We start from the raw sequence: 24,175 nt of genomic DNA on the forward strand, positions 1-24,175 counted from the left end.
GTAACAAAGGAGGTGTAATTTTTAATTTTGATTGTTTGATGTGGCTTAAAGTGTGTTTCTTGCAAGCGAACGATTTCTGGTTGATATTTATTCAGAAGAATTTGTAAGTAGGGTAATCAGTGAGAGAAGCCATTTAGGTTCCATTGAATGATTGTGATAGCCATCGTGCTGGTAGTGGCAGAAACTTGTTACATTGGTATAGGGTCTTTAAATTCAAATTCAGATTCAAACTCATAGTCGGTTGATGTCGGAGTGCAGCTGAGTGATCGGTTGGTGAAGGACGTTGAGGTTCCGGTCAAATAGTTATTAAGTTTTTTTGAAATTCTCTGTATTCTGTTCTTAATGCTTCTCTCTTTTAATAGAGGATAGATTTCTGATAACATCCGGATCAAAGCAGGTATGTCTTGAGTATAGTCAAGTGCTACGACGTATGGGTTATCGACTCCCAATGCATCTTCCAGCAAGTATTTTAGTTGAGTGTAATTTACCGGGTAATTGGATTGTGCGTCGATAATTTTGTCTTTTGCTGGTTCAATCATGTTGCTGATTTGGTCTTACAATCATTTAAAGCGTTTGGTTGTTTTCTTGTTCTTAGGTGAGGCTTTACGGGCGTGTTTCTGTTGTAACTGCTCGATTTGAATTATTGTTGATAATGAGGATGTCTTTCAGGCTTACCAAGGACTGTAATTTTGCTCTTTTGTTACCCGTACTTATGGTTGTAGTTTCAGGTGGCAGTTCTACTATATCGGTTTGCGAAACAGTGGTGGAGAGAGGTTTACTTGGTAGTTGTCAAGAGGTGTTGTCATTATTATTCTACTCTGCGTTGGCTGTTGCATTGTTAATTTCATTATTCTTCGGACATTGTTTCGCTATGTGGCTTTGTTGATTACAGTGGAAACAGCTGATTCTGTCGGTCGTCGCGAAGATTCTACACACGGTTTCTTCATGTGTAACGGTAAAAGACTCGGGTATGTTTCTTACATCCTAGGGATTTACGAATAATTGTCTTCTAAAACTTAGAATGTGGATAAATCCTGGTTCTTGAAGGCCAGCTCTTAAAAAGGTAATTTTAGACGTGAGTCTGATATTATTGTTTTTAAAGACCTGCTCGATAAAATCGTGCGGGATTGTGGGTGAAACATTGGATAATATAATTCGTTTAGATGGAGTGATTAGCGGTTTAATGTTCACAGTGGTATTAGGTATTTGTAATGGTGGTTCTGTGTTTGTTTACTATGTCTAGGGCAGCATCCTTGGAATCGAGGTAGACGCAAACTCTGTTATTTGAAATTCGGGAAATGAAACGGATAGTTGTAGGACTAGTAATTTTTCCAAGTGCGTTTGCATAATGTTTAATCGAAGTTCCCCCGATCGAGTCCATTACGATCGCTTGATCTTTCTTGGGGAAGTTCCCATTAGTGATCATTGAGGCACATGTGATACGGTTTGCTTGATTTGAAGCTGATAGATCTTTCCTGGAGGTGGACGTTGGGGGTTCGTCTAAAGGACTATGGTCTCTGTACTCAGACACCATCGTTGGTTGTGCATTAGATTCACTCGTGCACTATGCACCTGCGGAGAGGTTTTAACATACACCGATATTGGGACAACACTAGTTGTTATCAGTTACACTTTGGTACTCGCACGAACGTCTTATTTACACGTGTTCACTCTGCGAAGTTCAGAAGTAGACTGGTGGTTAATGATTGTTCGCAAGTGTTTTTGTATAGCCATAATTATTCGCACTGAGGTATGAAAAACGTTTGGTCACATCCCCCCCGATAATGAATTAACCTCGACAGCATCAATGTTTTAGGCTCGATCTTTTTACGAATCGATTTTTTGCACAACGATCTCTAGCGATTTGAAAAATCAATTCTATAGGGAAAAATTGACGTCCCTAATCCGTAGTGCACTGCAAAATTACCGAAAAATTGGTTTGCAAACAAAAAATTTTCTCTATTGGAATGGCCGACTCAATGTCCGGACCTAACCTTACTGAAAATTTATGATCGATTGTAAAAAGGGAATTGACAAACTACAAAAATCCACCATTAGACATTCACGAACTGTGGACCAGGACACAACAAGTATGGTGCAGTACTGAACCGGAAATAATCCAGATGGAAAGTATGCCAAAGAAAGTATTTGATAGAAAGTATGCCAAAGAGAATAAAAGCAATAGCAGACAACAAAGGCAAATAGACAAAATAATAGTTTCATACATTCGTATAACAAACATTATTACCGTGCAAAACTGTAAACATGTTATCGCGAATCTATTTTCATTAAATATACTGTACACTGTTGTCATAAACGAAAATAAAGTATAAAATATTTTATGTAAAATATGCACCTAATAAGTTTAGTACTTCGAACCCCATTATTTAATGTAAAATATAACAGTATTGACCGCTTAACAACTGTGACAACTTAGCGTCGCGTGCTTACACTTTATACAGCGTGTTCCACGCAACTGGAACAAGCCCTATTTTTAAAATTGCTACAGAGGGAAAAAAGTGCCATAGGACAAATTTAAATGGTGTCAAGTGATGCATATTCTGGAATTAAGTTTATACATTTTTCTGCAGCGCTGCATCAAAAAAGTGCAGTTGCATTTGTTTTTTAAGGGGCATTCTTCTGTGACACATTGCAAAAATCGATTTTTTTCATTCAATTTTTCGAAAGTAATGTACTATATATGTATTTGAGAATATACTGTTAAATTTTGGAAGAGACATTTCAAATATTGTGGCTTGTACAGCCCTTTTTATACATACCTCGCGATGGATGCTCCGAATCCCTAAATGATATTCTAAAACTAATATATTATTATGAAAAACTATCGTCCGACGACCCATTAGAAAGATGTCTTGGTTCAAACACACAGAATAATAACTAAAGTTTCAATTCTTGATTGGCATCTGGCGCCGGAACATTTATTTTACGGCAGAAAAATTTTGGAAATTGCTACTTATTGTGCACCTTGCATTTTTCAAGAAAATGCTTTAAAGATCACACACTAAGTATGTATATACTCATACATGGTGTGTATATAGGATAATTGCACCTAAAATGGAACACCTGGCTTTAAAAGCTTGCCAAAACAGAGACATACTTTTCTTTATGACATTGAAGGAAATAGGGAAGTGTAAGAGGATAGGCGGAAAAAGAAAGGTTACGGCATTTCGTCCTGGGCCTCCTACTGGAGTCGTAAGTAAGGCTTTCTAGGAGACCTGTGCCTTAGATGCGGTAGGGACTGGAAGGACCCAGGTCAGAAATTGGATACACACAAACAGGAGACTTTACGATGCGTAGCGAAAACTTGCGATTAGTCCGTCCCTCTGATGGCAGCGCGTAAGAAGGTCGCTATAGCTCTTTCGACAATAGACAATAATACGAACTATTAAAAAATGATAGGACGGATTCCGGTTGTCAGTGGCATACTCTTAATTTCGATGAAAAAAAAAAGATATTGCCAACAGTACACGGAGTTCCCAAGCGGTCACCCATCTAAGTACGAACTTGCGATTAGTCCGTCACTCTGATGGCAGCGCGTAAGAGGGTCGCTACAGCTCTTTCGACAATAGACAATAATACGAACTATTACAAAATGATAGGACGGATTCCGGTTGTCAGTGGCATGCTCTTAATTTGTATGAAAAAAAAAAGATATTGCCAACAGTACACGGAGTTCCCAAGCGGTCACCCATCTAAGTACTAACCGTGCCCAACGCATCTTGACTTCGGTGATCGGACGAGAACCGGTAGGTACATGCGCGGTATGACCGTTGACGGGATTAAAGTAGTTCGTGTTGCTTTTCAACCAGCGCTCTGAATTGTAGGAGGGAACAGATAGAGATGGTAGGCGGAAAAGGAAAAGGGCAAGGCGTTTCGTCCTGAGCCTGCTGGTCGGCTCGTGACTAATGCTTTCTAGGAGTCCCGTGCTTGGGACGCGGGAGAGACTAGAAGGCTTGAGGTTAAAAGATGTATGCATACAAACAAAAGCCTTTGCGAGGCATAGCGAAAGCTTGCAGTTAGACCGTCCCTTTAGTAGCAGAGCGTGGGAGGGTCGCGACAGCTGTTTAGACACTAGAAAACAATACGAACTATTAAAATATGATTGGACCGATTTCGTTTGTCAGTGGCAAGCTCATAATTTGTATGAAAAAAAAAGATATTGCCAACAGTACACGGAGTTCCCAAGCGGTCACCCATCTAAGTACTAACCGTGCCCAACGCATCTTGACTTCGGTGATCGGACGAGAACCGGTAGGTACATGCGCGGTATGACCGTTGACGGGAATAAAGTAGTTCGTGTTGCTTTTGAACCAGCGCTCTGAATTGTAGGAGGGAACAGATAGAGATGGTAGGCGGAAAAGGAAAAGGGCAAGGCGTTTCGTCCTGAGCCTGCTGGTCGACTCGTGAGTAATGCTTTCTAGGAAGCCCGTGCTTTAGACGCGGGAGAGACTAGAAGTCCTCAGGTTAAAAGATGTATGCATACAAACAAAAGCCTTTGCGAGGCCTAGCGAAAGCTTGCAGAGGACGGATTCCGGTTGTCAGTGGCATGCTCTTAATTTGTATGAAAAAAAAAAAAGATATTGCCAACAGTACACGGAGTTCCCAAGCGGTCACCCATCTAAGTACTAACCGTGCCCAACGCATCTTGACTTCGGTGATCGGACGAGAACCGGTAGGTACATGCGCGGTATGACCGTTGACGGAATTAAAGTAGTTCGTGTTGCTTTTGAATCATCGCTCTGAATTGTTGGAGGAAAGAGATAGAAATGGTAGGCGGAAAAGGAAAGGGACAAGGCGTTTCGTCCTGAGCCTCCTAGTGGACTCGTGAGTAAGGCTGCCTAGAAGGCCCGTGCTTTAGACGCGGGAGAGACTAGAAGGCCTCAGGTTATAAGATGTATGCATACAAACAAAAGCCTTTACGAGGACTAGGAAGAACTTGTGCGTAGTTCGTTCGCTCTGGTGGCAGAGCGCAGGAGGGTCGCTACAACACTAATGTTAAAACACGACAAAATTAATAGATTCGTATGTTAATAGTCAACGATTCAAAAGTTTAAGTGACTTGAAGTCATGGTAAAGAATGTAAAAAGAAGTAAAACGCGGCGAGGTGAAAAAGTGGTACCTAATATGGAACACCTGGGAAATTTGTAACGAAATCTGAAAAAGCTTTATTTATACTATGAAAAATGAATATTTATATAAATAAAAAAGGCAAACAAATATTTTCCATTTTTTTGGAACCTTGTCCCAAGGTTTTCTTTCAATTTTTGATGCTACAATTTCCATCTATAATATAAACAATAGTAATAATGATAGCATGAAACTGTGTAGTATAATAACATAATGTACTTATAATGGGAAAAATATAATATTAGCATGGAACATGTTCCATATTGGGTACATACGAATTTCGACAGAAAAATAATAATTATACTAAGAAGAAGAAAAATTTAACGGAAAATTTCTTTTGAAGACTTAAAAACAAACATGTTTAATGATAAATCATGCAAAAGTAATATTTTTTTACCTTATCTTCCCAACAACAATCAACTTCGCATTCAACGGCAGACTTGTAACTGAAGCTCAAATTTTAATATGATTGTCTGTTATTTATTTGCCGATCTGTTGTTACTTATTTGCCGAGATATTGCGGTGTTCGGGACACCGTGTTCCATATTAGGTACAATTACCCTACCTCTTTTGTTAAATTTCAGAATGGATTTATTTACATTGAAAATTGAAATATATTAATATCACATTAGATACATGGGTAAAGTTAATCTAATATTGTATATGTATGCATATGATTAAAGTATAAAATTTGTACGATGCGAAAAAAACATTTAGGTTAAATTTTAATTGAATTACATATGCATTGATTAAGACTCCGTCTGCTTTTACTCTTTTTAAATAAAGCAAAATTTTTGTCACTGCATGAAAAATTATAATATCCTTAAATATGATTTTTATGACTACAAATTAATCTTATAGATAGCTGAAAAATAAAAATTTGCTGAAAGAAATAAATCCCAATAAATACCATTATATTATACTACTGTGATCAAAAAGTATCGGGGCTGGTCCAATAAAAAGTAAACTATTACTTCATTCATCCAAATCTATTTCGTCCCCTTCAAAGTAATCCCCTGTTACTGTAATGCACTTGTGCCAACGTTTTTTCCAGTCCTCGAAGCACCTTTTATAATCAATTTGAGATATAGCTTTCAAAACGCGTAGTAATTTTTCCCTTATCCCATCTATCGACTCAAAACGGTGTCCACCAAGTGGTAATTATTTGAACTTAGGAAATAAGAAGTACACGGTGCCATATCAGGCGAATACGGAGCTTGCGAAATGGTTAGGTTAGGTTAGGTTAACGTGTTGTTCATCTGTTAAAGTGGAAGATATTTCAGATCGATTCTCGTCTTTGACACGTTCTCTGCTTTCTTTCAACATTTTGTACCAGTTGAAAATCCTTGTGCTTGACATGCACGCATCACCGAAATACTTCCGCAACATTTCTACAGTTCCTGTACACGAAATTTCGTTCCGAAGACAAAATTTTATGCAAATTCTTTGCTCCACAAAATTTGACATATTAAAAATCGCCGAAAGTACTTTCCTTTAATCACGAAACAGTCCTTTATTTGCAAACCAACAATGGCAATAACGTGACATTTTCAACACATGTTAGAAACAGTTCTATCAATTATGAAGAACAAAAGATTTTCAGATATAATTAAAGCGGGCTATTTAAATGCGTCAGTCCCGATACTTTCTGATCACAGTAGTATATTATACAGAGTGTCCCAGATTTTATCCGTCAAACTGACTTGCGATTAGTATCACTTAAAGCGCCGGCTATTTTGTTGGAAACTTTACTTAAAGCGCCGCAATATTTACGAGTTTTAAAATAAAATAAAATAACTCTTGCAAAACACAAAATTTCTATTCAAAAATTTTACATGGTGCTTATTACAGGCACAACGACGATTTTTAATGATATAAATATTGAGCCACTTGCTATTCAAGAGATATATTTTTTTCTGCACAAACATGTGAAAACGCCTTAAAGCGGGTCCGGCGCTTATAATGCTATGATACAAAGTAGTAATAGATCAGCGATATTTACATCTAATTTAGTCTGTTTATACAAGCTGTGTTTACTACCTGAGGTCGTTGAAGGTGTTGAATGGATTTCTGGCAGTACCATTCTTATCTTCTATTGTAGTAACCGCAAATCCGTTATCGTTCCTATTTCGTATTTTTATTATTACTTTTTAATAAAGCTTCAAACAACCTATGTTTATATAACATTTTCTTCTTATTTATACCCATAATAAAGTATTGCAGCCCCCTCCACAATCCCCTGACTTAAATTCAATTGAAAATTTGTGGGATGAATTGGATCGCAGAGTTCATAAAATAACAAGAAATATCAACGAGGAGTAAAAAGGCGGATAACGGAAGAATTGCACAAAATCAGCACAGATATTTTGAAAAAAATAATTCATAACATGCCAAACCGTTTAAGAGAAGTTATTAAAAATACAGAGTATCCAACGAAATATTAAAAAATTATACTGGAGGCATCATTTTTATTTTATAACTTAAATTAATAAAGTGTAGACATAAAATTTTGCATTTTTCATATTGTTCTTGTAATATAACATAACCATATGTAAAAACTAGTCGTTTTGGTATTTATAGATTCTCTGTACTATACTCTAACATAATTCAATACATTTTTGTACATAATTACATACTTACTCAAAATATAAAACTTAGAAGACAAAACTATACTGGTGTCCCAATATTTTTGTGACCGACTGTATATGTATATTTCACATGTATTTTACTTCACATCAAAAAGAATGACCAGCAGAAAAACTATCATTGTTAATATAGTACTATCTACACTAAACTTTAGAACTCACAGATAGAGAGTTTATCATCCTTAATCAGATCATGCTTGGAGTATACGAACATATATGCAGATATTACTATACATAAAACACTTATGACTCTTTATATATAGAACAGCAGTGAAGAGATGACAATTTCTATTCCTAAAATTGAAGATTCCTGCTTCTAACAACACAATCCTGATGGAAGCCAATAAAATCTCATTTTTGCATATATGAAAGACTTCATTGAAACTGCAAACTGCAAGAACACAATAAGGGGATTTCTCTAACAAAAAGTAAGAAATAAATTAATGTGATCCAAATAGAACAATGTAGAATATTTCCTTAATCAACTTAAAGTATATATCATTGCACCATACAACATCATAGACTTACACATTCAATTAAAACAGAATTTCTCCATTATCTGCCACATTAACATATATACAAGTGGTTCCTATGTACATAGATCCATAGGAGCTTCTTACATCAGTTCCCAACTTAGCTATCGTACAACCATTAGTACAAACATTAATGCTTTTCTCATGGGTAAGAAACTTAGTGTTTGATATGTATTCATGCGAAAGAACCTTGGTGCATCGTTTCCTAGATTACTAGATAACAAATTAAGCACTATGATCTCACAGCCTTTCTTATTAATCTAAGCATAAGGTAAGTAGCTACTACTGGTGCAAATGTGCTACATACGACTTGAACCATGTTCTCTGAGATCTGTCACCTCCAAAAAAGTTAACAAAAATGCTAAAACCTAAATAATAGTAATGTGATTAGTATCCAGAATAGCTCCTACAATGTGGAACCATTCTTGTAAAGGTCCAATATGAAAATTATTAAAGTAATAATGGATTCCTAATGATAAAGAAATTACAAATCTGACGATATATAATATGGTAAAAAATTGGGTTAGATTAAATTAGTTATACAATCTAAATTTAAGTATATTAAAAGTTCTTATGAAAAAATACAAACATAATCTAATGATACAAATTAAATACATCAACAGTATAAATTAACATAAATAGTACACAAATAAAACAATGTTTCTAAGATACTATGTTTAATAGTCTAAGTTATTCTACAAAATGCAAAAATGCAATATAATAGTTTTGCAATTTATTTGCAAACTTCTGAATATGAATTGTTACGGATTCAAAACATACATATAAGGAATGAAATTTTAAGTGTGCATAAGCAAAAAGACATATGTATGTACCAAAATGCTTATAATTTAAAAGTCAGAATGTATTAGTTATATATATTATTAATTCCTATTTTATACAGAAGAACATGTAGATGCTGCAAAAACTTTATATCTAAACCTTATCTAATGATAAACACAAAACATTTCATTAGATCACTCTAATAAAAAAAAGTACCTGTTACGTGCAATTTGATATTCACTTGTGGTTGTGAGATGGATTAATTAAACAACGCTGCAAGCAAAATTTAAGTATCCCGGACTAAAGACGTACCTATTGGTAGGATATTAGGATTTAAATGTGAAATTTAAAATAATAGTATTTAATATACAAAATTTCATTAAAATATGGTATTAAAATAATAATAATAAAACGTACAAGTCTACTAGGGCTAGGCAATCTATCTTTGTTCCGGCACTGGACTCTTACAAATCATATGTATGTGTTTAAACACCGTCACGTACGTATGCGTCGTAAGTAGTGAAGTATATACATATATACATCCTCACTGCGAAGTCACTATTCAAGCGTGCACAATGTGTATCTATGTATGCATATGTATATCGTTTATAGCAAAAGTATTAAGAACCAATTGTCATAAATATGTGGAATAAATAATGTTTCCTAGGTCACTTAAATTACAATACATTCGTATTTCCATGAAATTAACATCGCATCTGCGTTCTTTCTACAATTTTTTACAATCTTTTAAAGCACATTCCACACAAGAATATTATTTCTACATTACTATCTAGATAAATAATAAAATATAAAATAGAAACACTAATATATGATGAAATATTTATACTATTATAAGTATACGTTAAAATATAGAATAGTCATAAAAATATATGATCAAACCTTTACAAATAATCAAATAATTATAGTTTAAGGGCCTATATCCATTTTTTAAATCCAACTTTACACGACGAGTGTTTAATAAAAAAAACCAAAGCTTTAAACATCGTTCTACATGAACTGCTACCGATACAAGTACTTCCAAACTGTTAGCCAAAGAATCAAGATATCTCCGGAAAGGTTTCAGTTTTAGCTTCGCCAGATGGCACAACGACAATCACCTGTTACCTGAATTTTTACCTGAATAGCTCTAACCTCAGGGACCAGCCGACCAATCGTTGCGTCGACCCTGGGGCCTCACTTCCCCCACTACAGTCGCCTCTTGGCTCGACTGCAACAGGCTACGTAGTTCATAAATTCGTTCATCGTAAGCACGAAAAGATTGCTAGTGTTAACTGTCGACGCTGCTTTCGACTCATCTACATTGTGTTACTACACGCAACAGACGCGTAGTGTACCAATCCTTGTGGTGTACCAGCAGTGAAAACGAAAACAGGTGAGTGATTATTTTGGATTTGATAATGCTCTTCCTATCACTGAAGCAGATTCGACGACCATTCTTTCGTTGATACGATACCGAGTCCGTTACTCAACTAAAGAGGAATTTCTTCACTAGCATACCAACTAAGGGCATTCTATCGAAATTTCCTATCTTTGAAAAAGTGAATACTTGTGGGCGTATCTCCATTAGCTTCAATTCGCTTCGTAAATGTTCATTCTTTACTTAGAATCACCATAGCCGTATTTTTCGATTCAGGTCACATGACTTCACGTGTATTTATTGCTGCCATGTTTGAAGATAAACTTGCAAAAAGCACACTATCCTGTTCTTGCTCTTTTCTTTTTTTAATTTAATGGAAGTCTATGTTCTTTTAAGGATGTACTCCAGCTTAATTTTATATTTATAATCAAACTTTATTGTTACACTGCTAGGCATGGTATCATATTTTAAAAATTGTGTAATCAGTTTAGCACGCAAAGAATATGTTAAATTTTAATTCGAGTTTTATCTACAAGAAGTTGTAAAGTAATGCTTGTAAGTTTATTACACACACTTAGATTTAAATGCAAAAATTTCGTATTGATTGTAATTGTGATTAATCTTATCACGAAGCAAATATTCTAATCAGTATTGCGTTCATTGTTCACTGATATTAATATGATATTTAAAAAAATCATATTATTTATATCATTTTATTTGTGCACATACGCAATAAGAATGTAACTGAGCCAAGAATAGATTTGACATTACCTTAGATTACATAATATCTAAAGAAATATACAGTTTTTGTAATATTCTTACAGGTAGAGGATTAAGAAGAAATAATAAATTGTCATAATTGATTATTGCTTATCACAGCCATTTGTATGAGGAAAATATCGTTAATTAGTTAGTAACAACTAACCTTAAGTAAAAAAAATTGATGTTGTTGCATGTGTTTAGTTTTTCGGTGCTTTAAACTCATGTTTTGTGATAAAATAATAATCGTTCGTCCCTCGCAAAAAGCAGGGACATTGTTCTGTACGATTTTACATATATGTGCGCTTTTGTTCTTGAATAGAATTCGATTAATAAGTATTGATTGAGATAATAAATATATACGGTGATCTGTAATTGGTGGTACAGTTGTGCAAGTGGGGCAATTAATCTTATTGATTACAATAACTGATCAATAAATTAAATTAAAATTCAATTTTCTCAAAACTAAGCTTTTTACGAAAAAATTTTATTCTACATTTTCGACTTACTTTTTCACGTAGTATCACGGTCGTACCATGACAATGCGATTGAAATATGAACATATAACAACGTGGTGTAGCACAGAGTGCATTTATTGTCTTAATGACTACAAAAGCCAAACAATAACAACAGTGTTAATTGGAATAACTGTCCATATATTTTAAACTTGTAAAATGGTTCAATTGTAACGACTAGGCACAGATGTGCGATTGCTGTTGCATACCTTTGCACGCATATCAGCAGGCAGATTAGCTTGTATTTTTACGTCCTCATTGGCGCCGAGCGGCTGCGAGCGAAACAATGAAACCGATAAGAAGCGTGAAAGGCAAGGTAGCGTGTTTACGGTGAAAATCGGAATCATTTTCAAAGATTGTCGTATTACGGATGAAATCTTTCTCGGTGTCCGAATATGTTCGTTTGATAAACATTTAAAATGTGCAGTTCTATATGTACTAATCTACATACCCACGTTGTCTTAAATCGTATTAGCGACTTCAGAATACAGCAACCACAATAGAGTATTTGCATAAATTTTATTTCGAATAAAGATAACGAAGAAAGAGGATAGTCCTTCCTGTTTAGAAGAAGTAAGTAGGTAGTATCGATGACTTATTACAGTCAGATGCTTAGTTTACATTAGAGTTAAAAGAAGTTTTCATCACATATTTCAAATAAATGTGAATGGAATACTTTTGTTAACCTTTGCCATTATGTGTGTTGGATATACTTAATTTGTTGTATATACATGTTGTAAATACTTTTTAAATATTTTTGTATATTCATTTCGGTCTTAGATTCAGAACACGTTCTTATCCCCTATTTCTTATAACTAGAACAATATAAGTTATTGTTAAGTTGAAAATAAAGTTCAATCTCATTATATAAGTAAATTTACCTTATAATTGGTATGATAGGTATTGCAAACATAAAACAGAATATGCCTAGAGATGCAAATAAAAGAGAAAAATATACATATCTGTAAAGACTGTGCGTCTCAAATAGCATTTGTGACGTTTAAATACCACTGCTGATTCCAAGAACACGTAGTCGTATACGAGCATTAATATTAATATAAACTAGTAGCATTTTTACGTAAGCATGCACATGTTCCATCGTCGCATGTGTCGAAGTCTTGTTTACTGTACCGTAATGTACGGCATGCGACTATTTAAGAGTAGACTGATGGTTTGCCATGTTAATCTAACCAAGGAAACAGATTATTCGAGGATACTTCCATATAGTATTTGTGACGAAAGGTATTTCTATTTTTACTGGAAGGTCGGAAATCAACGATAAAGTTTTAAAAGTTGCGAATCTTAATTCCTTGAATAATAAATGTTCAAAATGTAAATTGTAACGTTTCTAACAATAACGGAAGGAGTTACTAAATATCAATCAAAATTGTCGAAAGAAAAACTGTTTAACCCTCCGTCGGCAAACATTTTTTCTCACTCGGTAGGCAAACTGGATAATTTGTGTCCAGGTCTAATTTCTTTTACTGTTTTAAGCTTTCAAAAAATCTAGAAAAATTCTGGAGTACTTATCAAAGTCTCTACTACTGCATACAATTGTTTATTAAGTCAAATGTTTCAAACTTTTTCAATAAAAATAAAAATTCGTTTCGAAGAAATGCACTTGGGTCTTCAAAGACCTAGATTGCCTACGGAAGGTTAATTTAATATAATTTGAACTGTGAACCTTTTTACTTTCTGTTGTTACAATTCTCTGTTCTGCTACTAATACTTGTATTCTCTATTTATTTTCAAATATCGAGAATACTACATATTACTTTTGGTTTTGTCAGCGATTAAAACATATCATTTATATTTAGCAGTAGCTAAAGCTCTGATTAAATTCATTACAAGCACTTCGCATAAAATGGCCACTTCTTCATGAAATTTCAAAATAAATGTAATATTTAAAAAAATTGTAATTACAAATAACAAGGATACTTTTCGTCAAATTTCTACAAACTTTACGCTTATAAATATTAAACGAAATACGTTTAAAGTACTGTATATGGTTCGAATAAAAATAATATGTACACTGATACAATACGTACTTAAAATTTGCTTGAATATCAAGCTTTCGCATTTCAATATATGTACTCGAGTAACTACTAGAAATTTGATTGTACACTTGTCTAATTGAAATTTTTTTATATAAAACAATAATGTTTAAAAAGAAGGGAATAGGATGCTTCGTTGCTTATGATTTCGGTTCACATATGTAGATAGAAATAAAATTGCGCTTACCTGTGCAGCATCCGATGTCGCCTGTCATCTTACCTCGATGCGTTTGTAACAATGGCAGTGTACTTGCATCTCTAATAATATTTTGCTTCCTCGCGTCGATTCGTGCAATTGCGCAATAGCAAGGTCAGTGTCCATTCGAATAATCTATTTTTATCCAAGGGAAACTGAAACTCGATTTAAGCTTCATTGGCGCTAGCGATTGTGAAAGCGAACGGACTTCACAGAATGACGATCAAAGTGTAAGCATCGCACTACAATTACTATGTACAGCGTGGTCCACCTAACGTGACCACCTAAATTATTTCCATTATTAGTAGACAGCTCGAAATTTTTTTGGTCATGGAGGATAAGGTTTCATAGGATCTCCAAGGCAGTGACCTTAGATTTTTTTTCTATGACCTTTTTTTCAATAAGTTTTCAAGGTCACGTTTAATGCTTTTATATATAGATTTTATATATTTGTCTCAATGTCTGCTAGCGGCCTTGAAAACTTAATTAAAAAGAGACAGAACAAATCTACGCTCGTCAAATTGAAGATCCTTTGAAATCGTATAATCTGTGACCAAAAGAAATTTTGATCGGTCCACAAATAACGAAAATAATTCAGGTGGTCCACCCTGTATATAAATAGTAACGCATGGCGAACTACTAAAGCTGATGCCCTTTTAATTGTTACCGAATCGAATTAGAAATTCTTGTTTGAGTTATTTAATTTATAACGTATTTTCGAGTAAGTTCAAAATTTCTGTTTCTTATTTTGTTTTTAGCTGGTACTGTGTTGCTTGTTAATGCTTCTCGTTTATTTCTGTGTAAACATTTTACTAAAAAATTTGAAGACATTGTTAGATTTAAATCTAAAGAAGCTAAGATTTTCACCCTTTGCACTTGAATGGTGCTTCTTCTTAATGAATATAGCTGTGTTTGAAAGATTCTTAGAACTTGAAGTCAATCATGTGAGACACATAAATAAATTCGTGTTCCTAAAATAAACTTTAGGATTTTTACTGGTTTCTACTGTCTTATGTAATTCGATATTATATTAATTATATGGTAAATTATTACTTAAATTATCATAATCTATAGATTGCAGCAGGTTTGTTAACTCCACCGCACTTACTGTTGATATCGTACTTAAGGCTCTTGACCAATTAAATTTTCTTATTTACGTCGGTTCGGATTTGTAAATAACTTCGAATTATCGAGTGTATTAAGTGTACATGAGTGCGTGTGCACATCTGAATTGTGGCAAATTTAATTTTCTCTTTTTGCAATAAAAAAATTATAGTCCAAATATTTCAATCAGCTTACGTTACTATTTAAATTAAATGCAGTTGTGTTAATTGATTACAATAACAGATCGTTACGAATGAAAGCTTGATTAAGTAAATTATAATGGAATAGTAATAAAATAGTTCGCTTATATACTTGCCTCCATTTTTAAACGAATTATTTCCACCACAAATTTAGAATCTAGTAACCCTGCAATTTTTTATACAATATATAAAATTTAAAGACAATTAACTACAATATTTGACATTAACCATTTTTCCAATGTATACGTACTAGTTTCTAATTTCTCATGTATAGTTCTCCCATAAAAACGCTACATAAACTTTCTTCTTCGCGACATATTCTTATGAATTAATAGGTTACAGTATTTATTCACTTGTACCATGTCCTTTTTACACAATTGATCCGATTGCTTGAACAAATAATATACCAATGAAAGTAACCGTAGTGAAGAGAATACTGAAAATATTGCTTGTAAAATGAAATTGATAATCGCCTGTAACTGCATTTGTTTTGCTCGTAAAGAAGGTACAATAATGCCCGGTTAATGGACGCAGGCCTCGGTTCTAATCGCGTCTACTATCGAGGGAGGTAGGTGTTCCAGGAATTGCCCGGTTTTATCTCTCTTCTGCTCGCTCATCTCCGAGTGCTTTGTGGACGAGAGTGAGACACATTAAGAACGAGTGAGATAAAATGAAATCCTATTTCCATTACCATGCCATGGAATAAGAAATTCTGCTTACTTGCAAGAGTTAGGAAAGTTACTTGTATTATTTCGTGCTTCTATGTTAATATTCTTATTATTATACATAGACATTTAAGTACACGTGTATTATAACATCTATTTCATACCACATTTTTCATCTTTCGTTAGTTACATATTGTACACCCAACTGAAAATTATTCAAATATAATAGTGTTTGGTATCATTTTCATCGCACGGATCTGAGCTAATTCACTTAAAGAAATCTCATAATTACAAAGTGAAAGACACGAAAATTTGATGTTTCTTACTTCGGTGGGTCATTAGCACTTATGTCATCGTCGATGTGGGGTGTAGATAACGCGGACCCTCGACGAGTTCGGACCTCCGAGCGACCAGTTCCAGGAACTAAGCGTCTACTATGTAGACAAAATCTGTGTTCACTAACCGGGCATTACTATACTATACCTATTCATATACAATGACTATACGTCGATAGACATGATTTTTAAAATGGGTGGAGATACTTGAACTGCGTCAATATCGCTTAAAAGCGAGCTGCTATGTAGTAGGACCCCCCATAACGCGGGAAATATAATGCAAATTAAATCCCACTGACATGGCTTTTTGAGTCAAATTTAATTAACCCAAAATTACAAATTTAGAATTCACATGTTCCTTTTCTTATTTTGATCACGTTATACGGGGGCAGTAGGAATTTTTCATCGCGTTATGTGGGGTTTTACTGTACACATATTTTGTAATTTCATTTTCGTCCTGATACTTTCAATCGAGATCAGAAGTAATCGCTCCTGGCTCCTGAATGAATAAATACGGAGTGGAAGAGCCGGTTTCTCAGATGCCTCGATTATCTTTTTGCCCTTCTCTTTGCTTTTCCTCCGAGTTGCAAATACGGTACTCCTCGGTTGTGGAAAGTGATACCTTTTCATATGCGGCACATTTCAAAGTTCATGCTTCATTAATCATCGATGAATAATACTAAAAGATACATGTAGGTACACATACATATCGTTTTATGCGATTGAACCGAAACTAATATAATTCGCAAACTTTTGGAGAATAATTAGACATGTAAAATTAACTTAGATTTGTGTGCAATATAAAAAAAATCTTGCAAATTGATTGTTTTGTGAATTATTGAACGACGAATAATTTATAAACTATATGATTTTTATTCAGGACTTTTCCTTTTCCAATGTGGAAAGTGAAAGGAAATAATTTTAAAAAATTCCACTTATTGGACGATTAGTTGTGCACGTGTGAGACACGGGCATGGACGTTAAAGGGTTAAAGAACTAAGAAAATTGCTAAAATCACTAACTAATTGAATAATCTGAAAATAATGTGACTATCAATGTTGAAACACTTTACAATTCAACGAGAAGCGAACGACTCACATACTATCCTCATTGTATTGCTCATTACGTTTACATATGCCTGTTACTTTGGATATGGATACCGCATTGTAAAAATGTAGGTCGTAATTGTCACGAAATATTCGTGAGCAACGGTAAAGATTTTCACGACATGAATAGGAAAATGTGTAATTGACGAATTTTTCTTGAAAAGAATTGTTCCTTCTTCCTTTACAGACTTTATTCGTGGCAATAAATGCGAATGAAAACTGTCAAGGAGAAAGAAATAAAAGTTCGACCGGGAAATATGATATAATTAAATCAGAAACTCTATTTTCTAAAATTACATCTTTCAAAAAGACTCATATACAGTCTGTTCCACAAAAGCGTGGACCGCGATATTTTCGAAACTTGAGGTCAAATGAGGGAGAGATTGTGTTAGCATAAAAATATGAAGTTCCCTCTTATACGCATTAGCTTTAAATCTTTTAGTATCGTTTTTGTTACTGAGAAATACGGACCTTTTCGAGATGAGTGCTGTGTACGCCAAACGTTTCGAGACAGTCTTCTTGTGTTATCACCCAAAAGGACGAAAAATGAGTGTTAAAAATGCAGAAAAATATATGCATTAATCTCGTGAATTCGTTAATAAGTAGATACAACGATATAAAGAAACTGAATGTGTCGATGGCCTCCCTGATCGAGATTCAAAGCGCGGTACCACGAAAAGGGAAGATAAAGTGATCTTCCGGCTATTTTCAAGGAATCCAACATTTTGCTTGCGTAAAGGGCAAGCTTTTTTGGTAAAAAGGGCATAAATATAGGGATTTTGACATTAAAACGTCGCTTGACAGAAAATAATGTTTGATGGAGCAGTACATTATCAAAACCGTTGCTTTCAAGGAAGCACGACGAAAGTCGGCTGGCGTGGGCACACGAAAAAGGTTGATCGCGATTGGAGTGGTGTATTCAGCGATAAAGCATCTTTTTCGGCTTGAAGTATCAGATGTGCCTGGTCTGTTTATGAAAATCCAATTGTCCAAAGACGTGTTAAACATCCATTCGAGAAACATGGAGGTCTCTATCACTCTTATATACCAAGAAATTAGTCGAAAGTATACCTAGACGTTGTCAAGCAATAATCGCTAATGGTGGAGATTGGACACACTGTTAATTAAGTGCATATTAGTTTATTAGACGTAGTTTCGATGTATATAAAATTTTTTACAGAAAGAATTAATTTTCACAGAGATATCGCGTCCACGCTCTTGTGGAACAGACTGTATGCATGACAGTCAATGTCATTCAGTCGTACTTTTCTTCTAACGATGTTGCAGTGTTCTTTGTAAAACAATTTCCTTGTTTATCATTTTAAAATAGAGCGATTAAAATTATAAAACAAACAAAAAACAGAACTTGATGGATTCGTGGTAAAATGTTATCTTTTAATCGTAACACTTGTATTCGTATTATAACAATAAGTAAGTAATTACACCTAAAGTTTTGTTTAAAAATTTAGATTATTCTCAGTTTTACGGTAAACCTTTGCATACGAAGCACATGACGAACATCAACCCAAGAGGGTTTAATACGCGATTTGATGTCACTTTGGACGAGATATCTTTCGTATCTATTTTTCAATGTTTACAACTGATTTGTGCTCATCAGACGCTTTGGACGAGGAGATATCTTACGTCTTGTGTGAAAAGACATGCGACATATCTCGTCCGAGGCATTGCAGGAAAGACATTGCATCGCGAGATATCTCGTCCATAAATTTAAGTTTAAACTAGCAGGTTTACAATTTTTGCTAAAGTTTATTGTACAAGCTCTGAACACGTGACACATAGAAATCAAAAAAAAAAAAAAAAGGCAGGAATTAAAATTTTGTCCTTGGTCCTGTGCTGCCCGTATACATACGTCGTGCATTGTAATCCCTATAGATCGTCTATATCGAGCAAGATATATCCGCGCACATAAGTACTTACATTGCATCCCCTTCCTCTGGATTGTGTTGCAAATTCAGGTTAACGCCGTAAGTCACTGTGGGTCATTGACTTTGAGTCAATATAAACTAGCAGAAACTAACAAAAGGAAAAACTATAAGGATAAGATAAATCTATCTGACAAAGACATTTTGGTATTTAATGTTATCGATTATGTTATTGGCGTTGTTGGCTTAATGTTATTGATTTACAGAGAATCTTTGGCAAATAGTAAAAACTTATCACTGTTTCTATACCCCGATGAATCTATTAAACTGCAAAGTTGGCGAAACGTCGGAATTCAATAATCATTGAACGCGGCTTAAACTTGGAAACCTCGAACAACAATTCAAACAATCCAGGCTGTAAGAATCTCATTCGTAAAAAATTATGTCAAGAATAACTCTTAGCAGATCTGTTAAAATGTTGTCAGTTTTTGTTTTTGCAGTTTCATATTAGTAATGTTGTCGCGTTTTACTATTATATTTTTAACTAGCCTGTTCTAAGACTTACGAAATATAATTTGCAAAAGGAACGTTTCATGGGTGATAAAAGGCAAAGCTTTTACATGTTGTATCGCACAATTATACAAAATTATCGCAAATAACAGTTAGACACTACGTGGTGCAGTATCAAATCTAATAAATCCTGAAAAATATGCAGAAACGTGTATTACATGTTCATTGTGGCAAACAGAAGATTTCAAACACACAAGATACAAAGGCATACAAGCAATGGCGTATTCTTGAAGAAAACAAACATGTTATCAGTACGTATAAGATAAATGTACTGATAATACACGGCGATAACACCTTACATGTATATTCCGTGATAAAACGGAGGTAACGGTGCACTAGTAAAAGGGTTTAATGAAACTTAACATTTGCGTGTTTGCAAATGTGAAAGGAAATGAAATCTGGAATAAAAGGTTCGATTATTATAAAATGTTGAAATTTCGATGGAATAAAAGGCGCTTGTAGTTTTTGCTAGAGTGTAATAAGTTGCTGTTATCGAAGAGAAGGACATTAATAATTGTCGTTTTGAAACTAGTACAATAATCCATAATCAGTGCTATTTTTAAAATTCATTATTCAATTTCTCATTCGTTACAATGTTCATAAATTACCTCGGTCATCGATATTAAGCGACGAAGTGAAAAAGGTCGTGCACATAATACTCGTTGCCCGCCTTCCTATTAATTCCAGGATACAACAGTGACGCGTTACGTAAGTGCCAATTACCATGCATGAACGAGAACGGCACGATTAACTGAACCTGAAGACGTACTATACCTGATGACTCTCGACAAGAAAGTAGTAAATAGCTTCTTGCTGAAATTCTAAGCTGAACGTTTCATATTTTCCGCTCCAATGGAAAATGCAATCATAATCGGAAGCATTTCTCTTTCAAAGAGAAATAAGTTTGTATGTCTGCAATTAGTTTTTACGCAGGAGACAATTAAATAACTAATATAATGTAATGCGAAGCAAAAAAGAGTACTGACTTATGAAATCATTACTTTTATTGTTATCGACACCAGATTGTGGCCATTATGTTACGATAGTGTCGTATTCATGTTATCTAGTAATATGTCTCTGTAGAGAGTGACATTTGAGCTGAGTTTGATTTCACAAGAAATCCAACTAACGGTCGTACGACGAATCGACAGTACGTGGATTTGATCGAATCGATGTGTAATTCCGAATGCTTCCATACATCTCTTGGTACTACATTACCTTATATTCGTATGCCGATGGAATGTCTACGATGAGATGAAACGTCATTTTGCTTCGTGTCACAAGGATTTTCCCCTTCCGCGCGAAACCAATGTTTCCTCCAAAGTACGCAACAGGTGTTTGCAGCGGTAACCAGTGATAGAAAAGGGGCATATTTACCTTCTTGTTAAGGAAAGCAACAATTGATTTCTCGAAATTTTTGTGCTCTCTTGCACGTGGAAAAGTGAAAAACCATTTCTACCAGCTATTATCAACTAGATCGGAATACTTTGCTATTAGAAACGTTTGCACCGAGAAATATTGAATCAGAAGGCAGTTTTTCCTCGAACGGAAAGAAGGAAAAGAACGCTTATTAGAAGTTTCCAGGGAACGGCCATGAAGTAAGCTTGACAACGTGAAGTGATATTTCTGTATTCATTCGGCAAACAACATGTTTCCTGGTTTATTTATCGATTTTCACATGAACTTGCTCGGATTCATTGCCCGTCTGCTTAGGTGGAAAGAACAGAACATCATTCGGATATGCCAATCCTGAGATTTACAGATTCTCCCGAAAGCAGAGACGGCCAAGGGCCCCCTTTTGCACGGTTTTCTACCGCCTAAATTGGAATAGAAAAGCAAAAGGAACTACCTGCGCTATACTCGAGAACAGGTAACTCTACCTGGCTTTGACCGCCGAGATTTTTCAAGAGTCGAACAAAGAACCCAGCTGGTACTCGTACACCCTGCGACCTAAGCCCACCTTCCACCTCTTAAAGCAGCATTCACACATATACCTGGCCACCTGGAAGCCTGGCTTCTTTAAACTGCATTCCATCTAAGAAGGCTGTTTGCTATTTATACGTACATTCCCTTCGTGTCCGTCAATAAGCGGAAAATGGATTTTCTTCGGTTTGAAATTTACTCGGAATCTGTGTCTATATGTATAGTATATCTACGTAGCTTTCGAAACTAGCTATTGTACAGCTAGGAAAAAATCTGAGTATCTTCATTTCGAAACGTTATTTTGAAAATTTCATATTTCTTACTTAATAGTTTCAAACAATGATTCATTTCCTTAACATTTTCATGGCGTAAAGGACATGTATGCTTCAATCGCTGGTCTGAAGAATTCCGTTATTGTGAAAATTAAATACCATAAATTTCGTCTTAATGCCAATAATAGCAGATGATACTGTTGAAAACATTCGATTGCATAGCAACATTGGCCCTTTTCAGAGTTACCATATTTTTACAGGTAAGGAAAACTCTTAGAAATTGAAGCAGTTCTTTGAAGCAACTTTGTGACTTGGAATTTCACTAATATATTAGGAATATAATTAGAAGTCTTGAACTTTTTCACATTATACCTGCAGTATGATTCTAGAAACAATTAATGAAACGTAATAGAGTATAATTACTTGGAACGTCGCACAATTTTATAATTTGTACCATTATGTATGTCTAGGCACCTTATCTCGCGTGGAATATAAAAAGAGTTACGAATATAATATTTTTTGTTGTAATGTCAGAGTTGAAAATTTCCATTTGTAGCGTATATCTGACATTGACATTTTATAAAAAAAATATGCTATCCCTTAGTAGAGTATTTAAACACTTTAGTTTTTAACTGTCTACACGGTTGAATACTTTGTCTAGAAACATGCAACATCTACGTGTAAATCATTTTGTCAAGATATTGAAAAAATTAACATTAAAATAAACAAGTCAAAAAGTACACGTTAAATATTTTTCAAAATACTTATCATTATTGACGATTTACACTTGGGGACAATCTTCTCTGATGATTTTTTTGCATCTTTAAGTTACGGTCAAAGGCAAACACATAAATATCCTAGGATTACATTCTGTTAACAACAACTCTTATTATGGGAAAAATTATTTGATTTCTTCTAAATTAAATTCTAAAGTAGTAAGTTCGGTGATGGAACTTTGAACACTAACTCTCAAGATAATTATATCTATCTAATTAACGTCATTGTACAATACGTATACATGATAAAAACATAATTTTTATAAGTCTCGTTAACTTTTATCAGAGATTATATACTTAAATAAATATTACTAAGATAAATGAATTAATTAATTTCATGAAACATGCTTATTTAATGAGTTTAGGCACATTGAAGTATTAGAAGACGATACTGAAGAACAAGATTATTTCTTTATTATTTGCAACAAAAGCTGTTATTAACCCTTTGCACTCGAGTGGCGACTGAGAAGCGACATTATTGTTTACCACTTGGTAAATAATTAATCGAGGCTTTTTTAAAGCTAATATTTTACAGAACAACAGGTCTATAGGCCTCTCATAAATGTCTAAGCAGTGAAATAGTTTGAAAGAACCAACTTCTAATGAAATGTATTATAATTAAAATATAAAATATGCAAAATATAAAGTAAGTAGCAAGATTTGCTGCTTCCCTATAACAAAAAGATCTTCTAGTGCAAAGGGTTAATTTTTATTAACTTCAGCTACCATTTTTCGTTTAAAAAAATTCAGAGGCAGTTTCGATAAAAGTAATTAAACATCAAGACCACGTTGACCTATGTAATGAGATAATAAAGAACGTGACAGATAGCGGTTCTTATAAAACCGATTTCACTTTGAAAATTGCAATACCTATATATATAAAAGCAGACACATTTAAAAAGTGTGATATCTTATTCTTTATATTAACTTTTTATCTCATGCAAACAACAATCATTTACGTTAATCTTAAGTAAATTCATTACTTTTGATTTTGTGTACAAATAAATCAACAAACGTATATTAAGATTCTACATCCCCTATGCAGGGTATTTGGTCCCTCCTGAGAGAAATTTTAAGGAGTGATTCTACAAGCCAAAATGAGACGAAAATCAAGAATATAAAAATTGCGCTTGCGGCTTCGTCTTTTAATTACTAATTTTATAGTTGAATGTAGAACACGAGAAAACACGAGGGGTACAGTGATCCTTAAAATGAACGACACACGACCGGCAGCTTAGTTCGTAGAAGTCGTAAATAGATAAGAAGGCACTGTACAGACATCTCCGACTTCTTTGACATTTACTTCATCACCACACAAATGCATGCTGGAAAA

The 24,175-nt window shown here is 34.3% G+C and overlaps 2 protein-coding genes across 2 annotated transcripts in view; one reads left to right on the forward strand and one right to left on the reverse strand.

The window, feature by feature from the left end:
• The window catches only part of LOC108572147, a 77,770-nt gene extending 63,744 nt beyond the window's left edge, over positions 1–14,026 (reverse strand). The window contains exon 1 of the mRNA XM_017934342.1: positions 14,000–14,026. Within this exon, the coding sequence (XP_017789831.1) occupies positions 14,000–14,010 (11 nt within the window). The 5' untranslated portion in view covers positions 14,011–14,026. The remainder of the gene's footprint in view (positions 1–13,999) is intronic.
• LOC108572146 overlaps positions 10,353–24,175 on the forward strand; it is a 31,636-nt gene continuing 17,813 nt past the window's right edge. The window contains exon 1 of the mRNA XM_017934341.1: positions 10,353–10,499. The gene's annotated coding sequence lies outside the window, so the exon portion shown is untranslated. The remainder of the gene's footprint in view (positions 10,500–24,175) is intronic.

The sequence above is a fragment of the Habropoda laboriosa genome, unplaced genomic scaffold (assembly GCF_001263275.1).
Source record: "Habropoda laboriosa isolate 0110345459 unplaced genomic scaffold, ASM126327v1 scaffold136, whole genome shotgun sequence".
NCBI classification, from domain to species: domain Eukaryota; kingdom Metazoa; phylum Arthropoda; class Insecta; order Hymenoptera; family Apidae; genus Habropoda; species Habropoda laboriosa.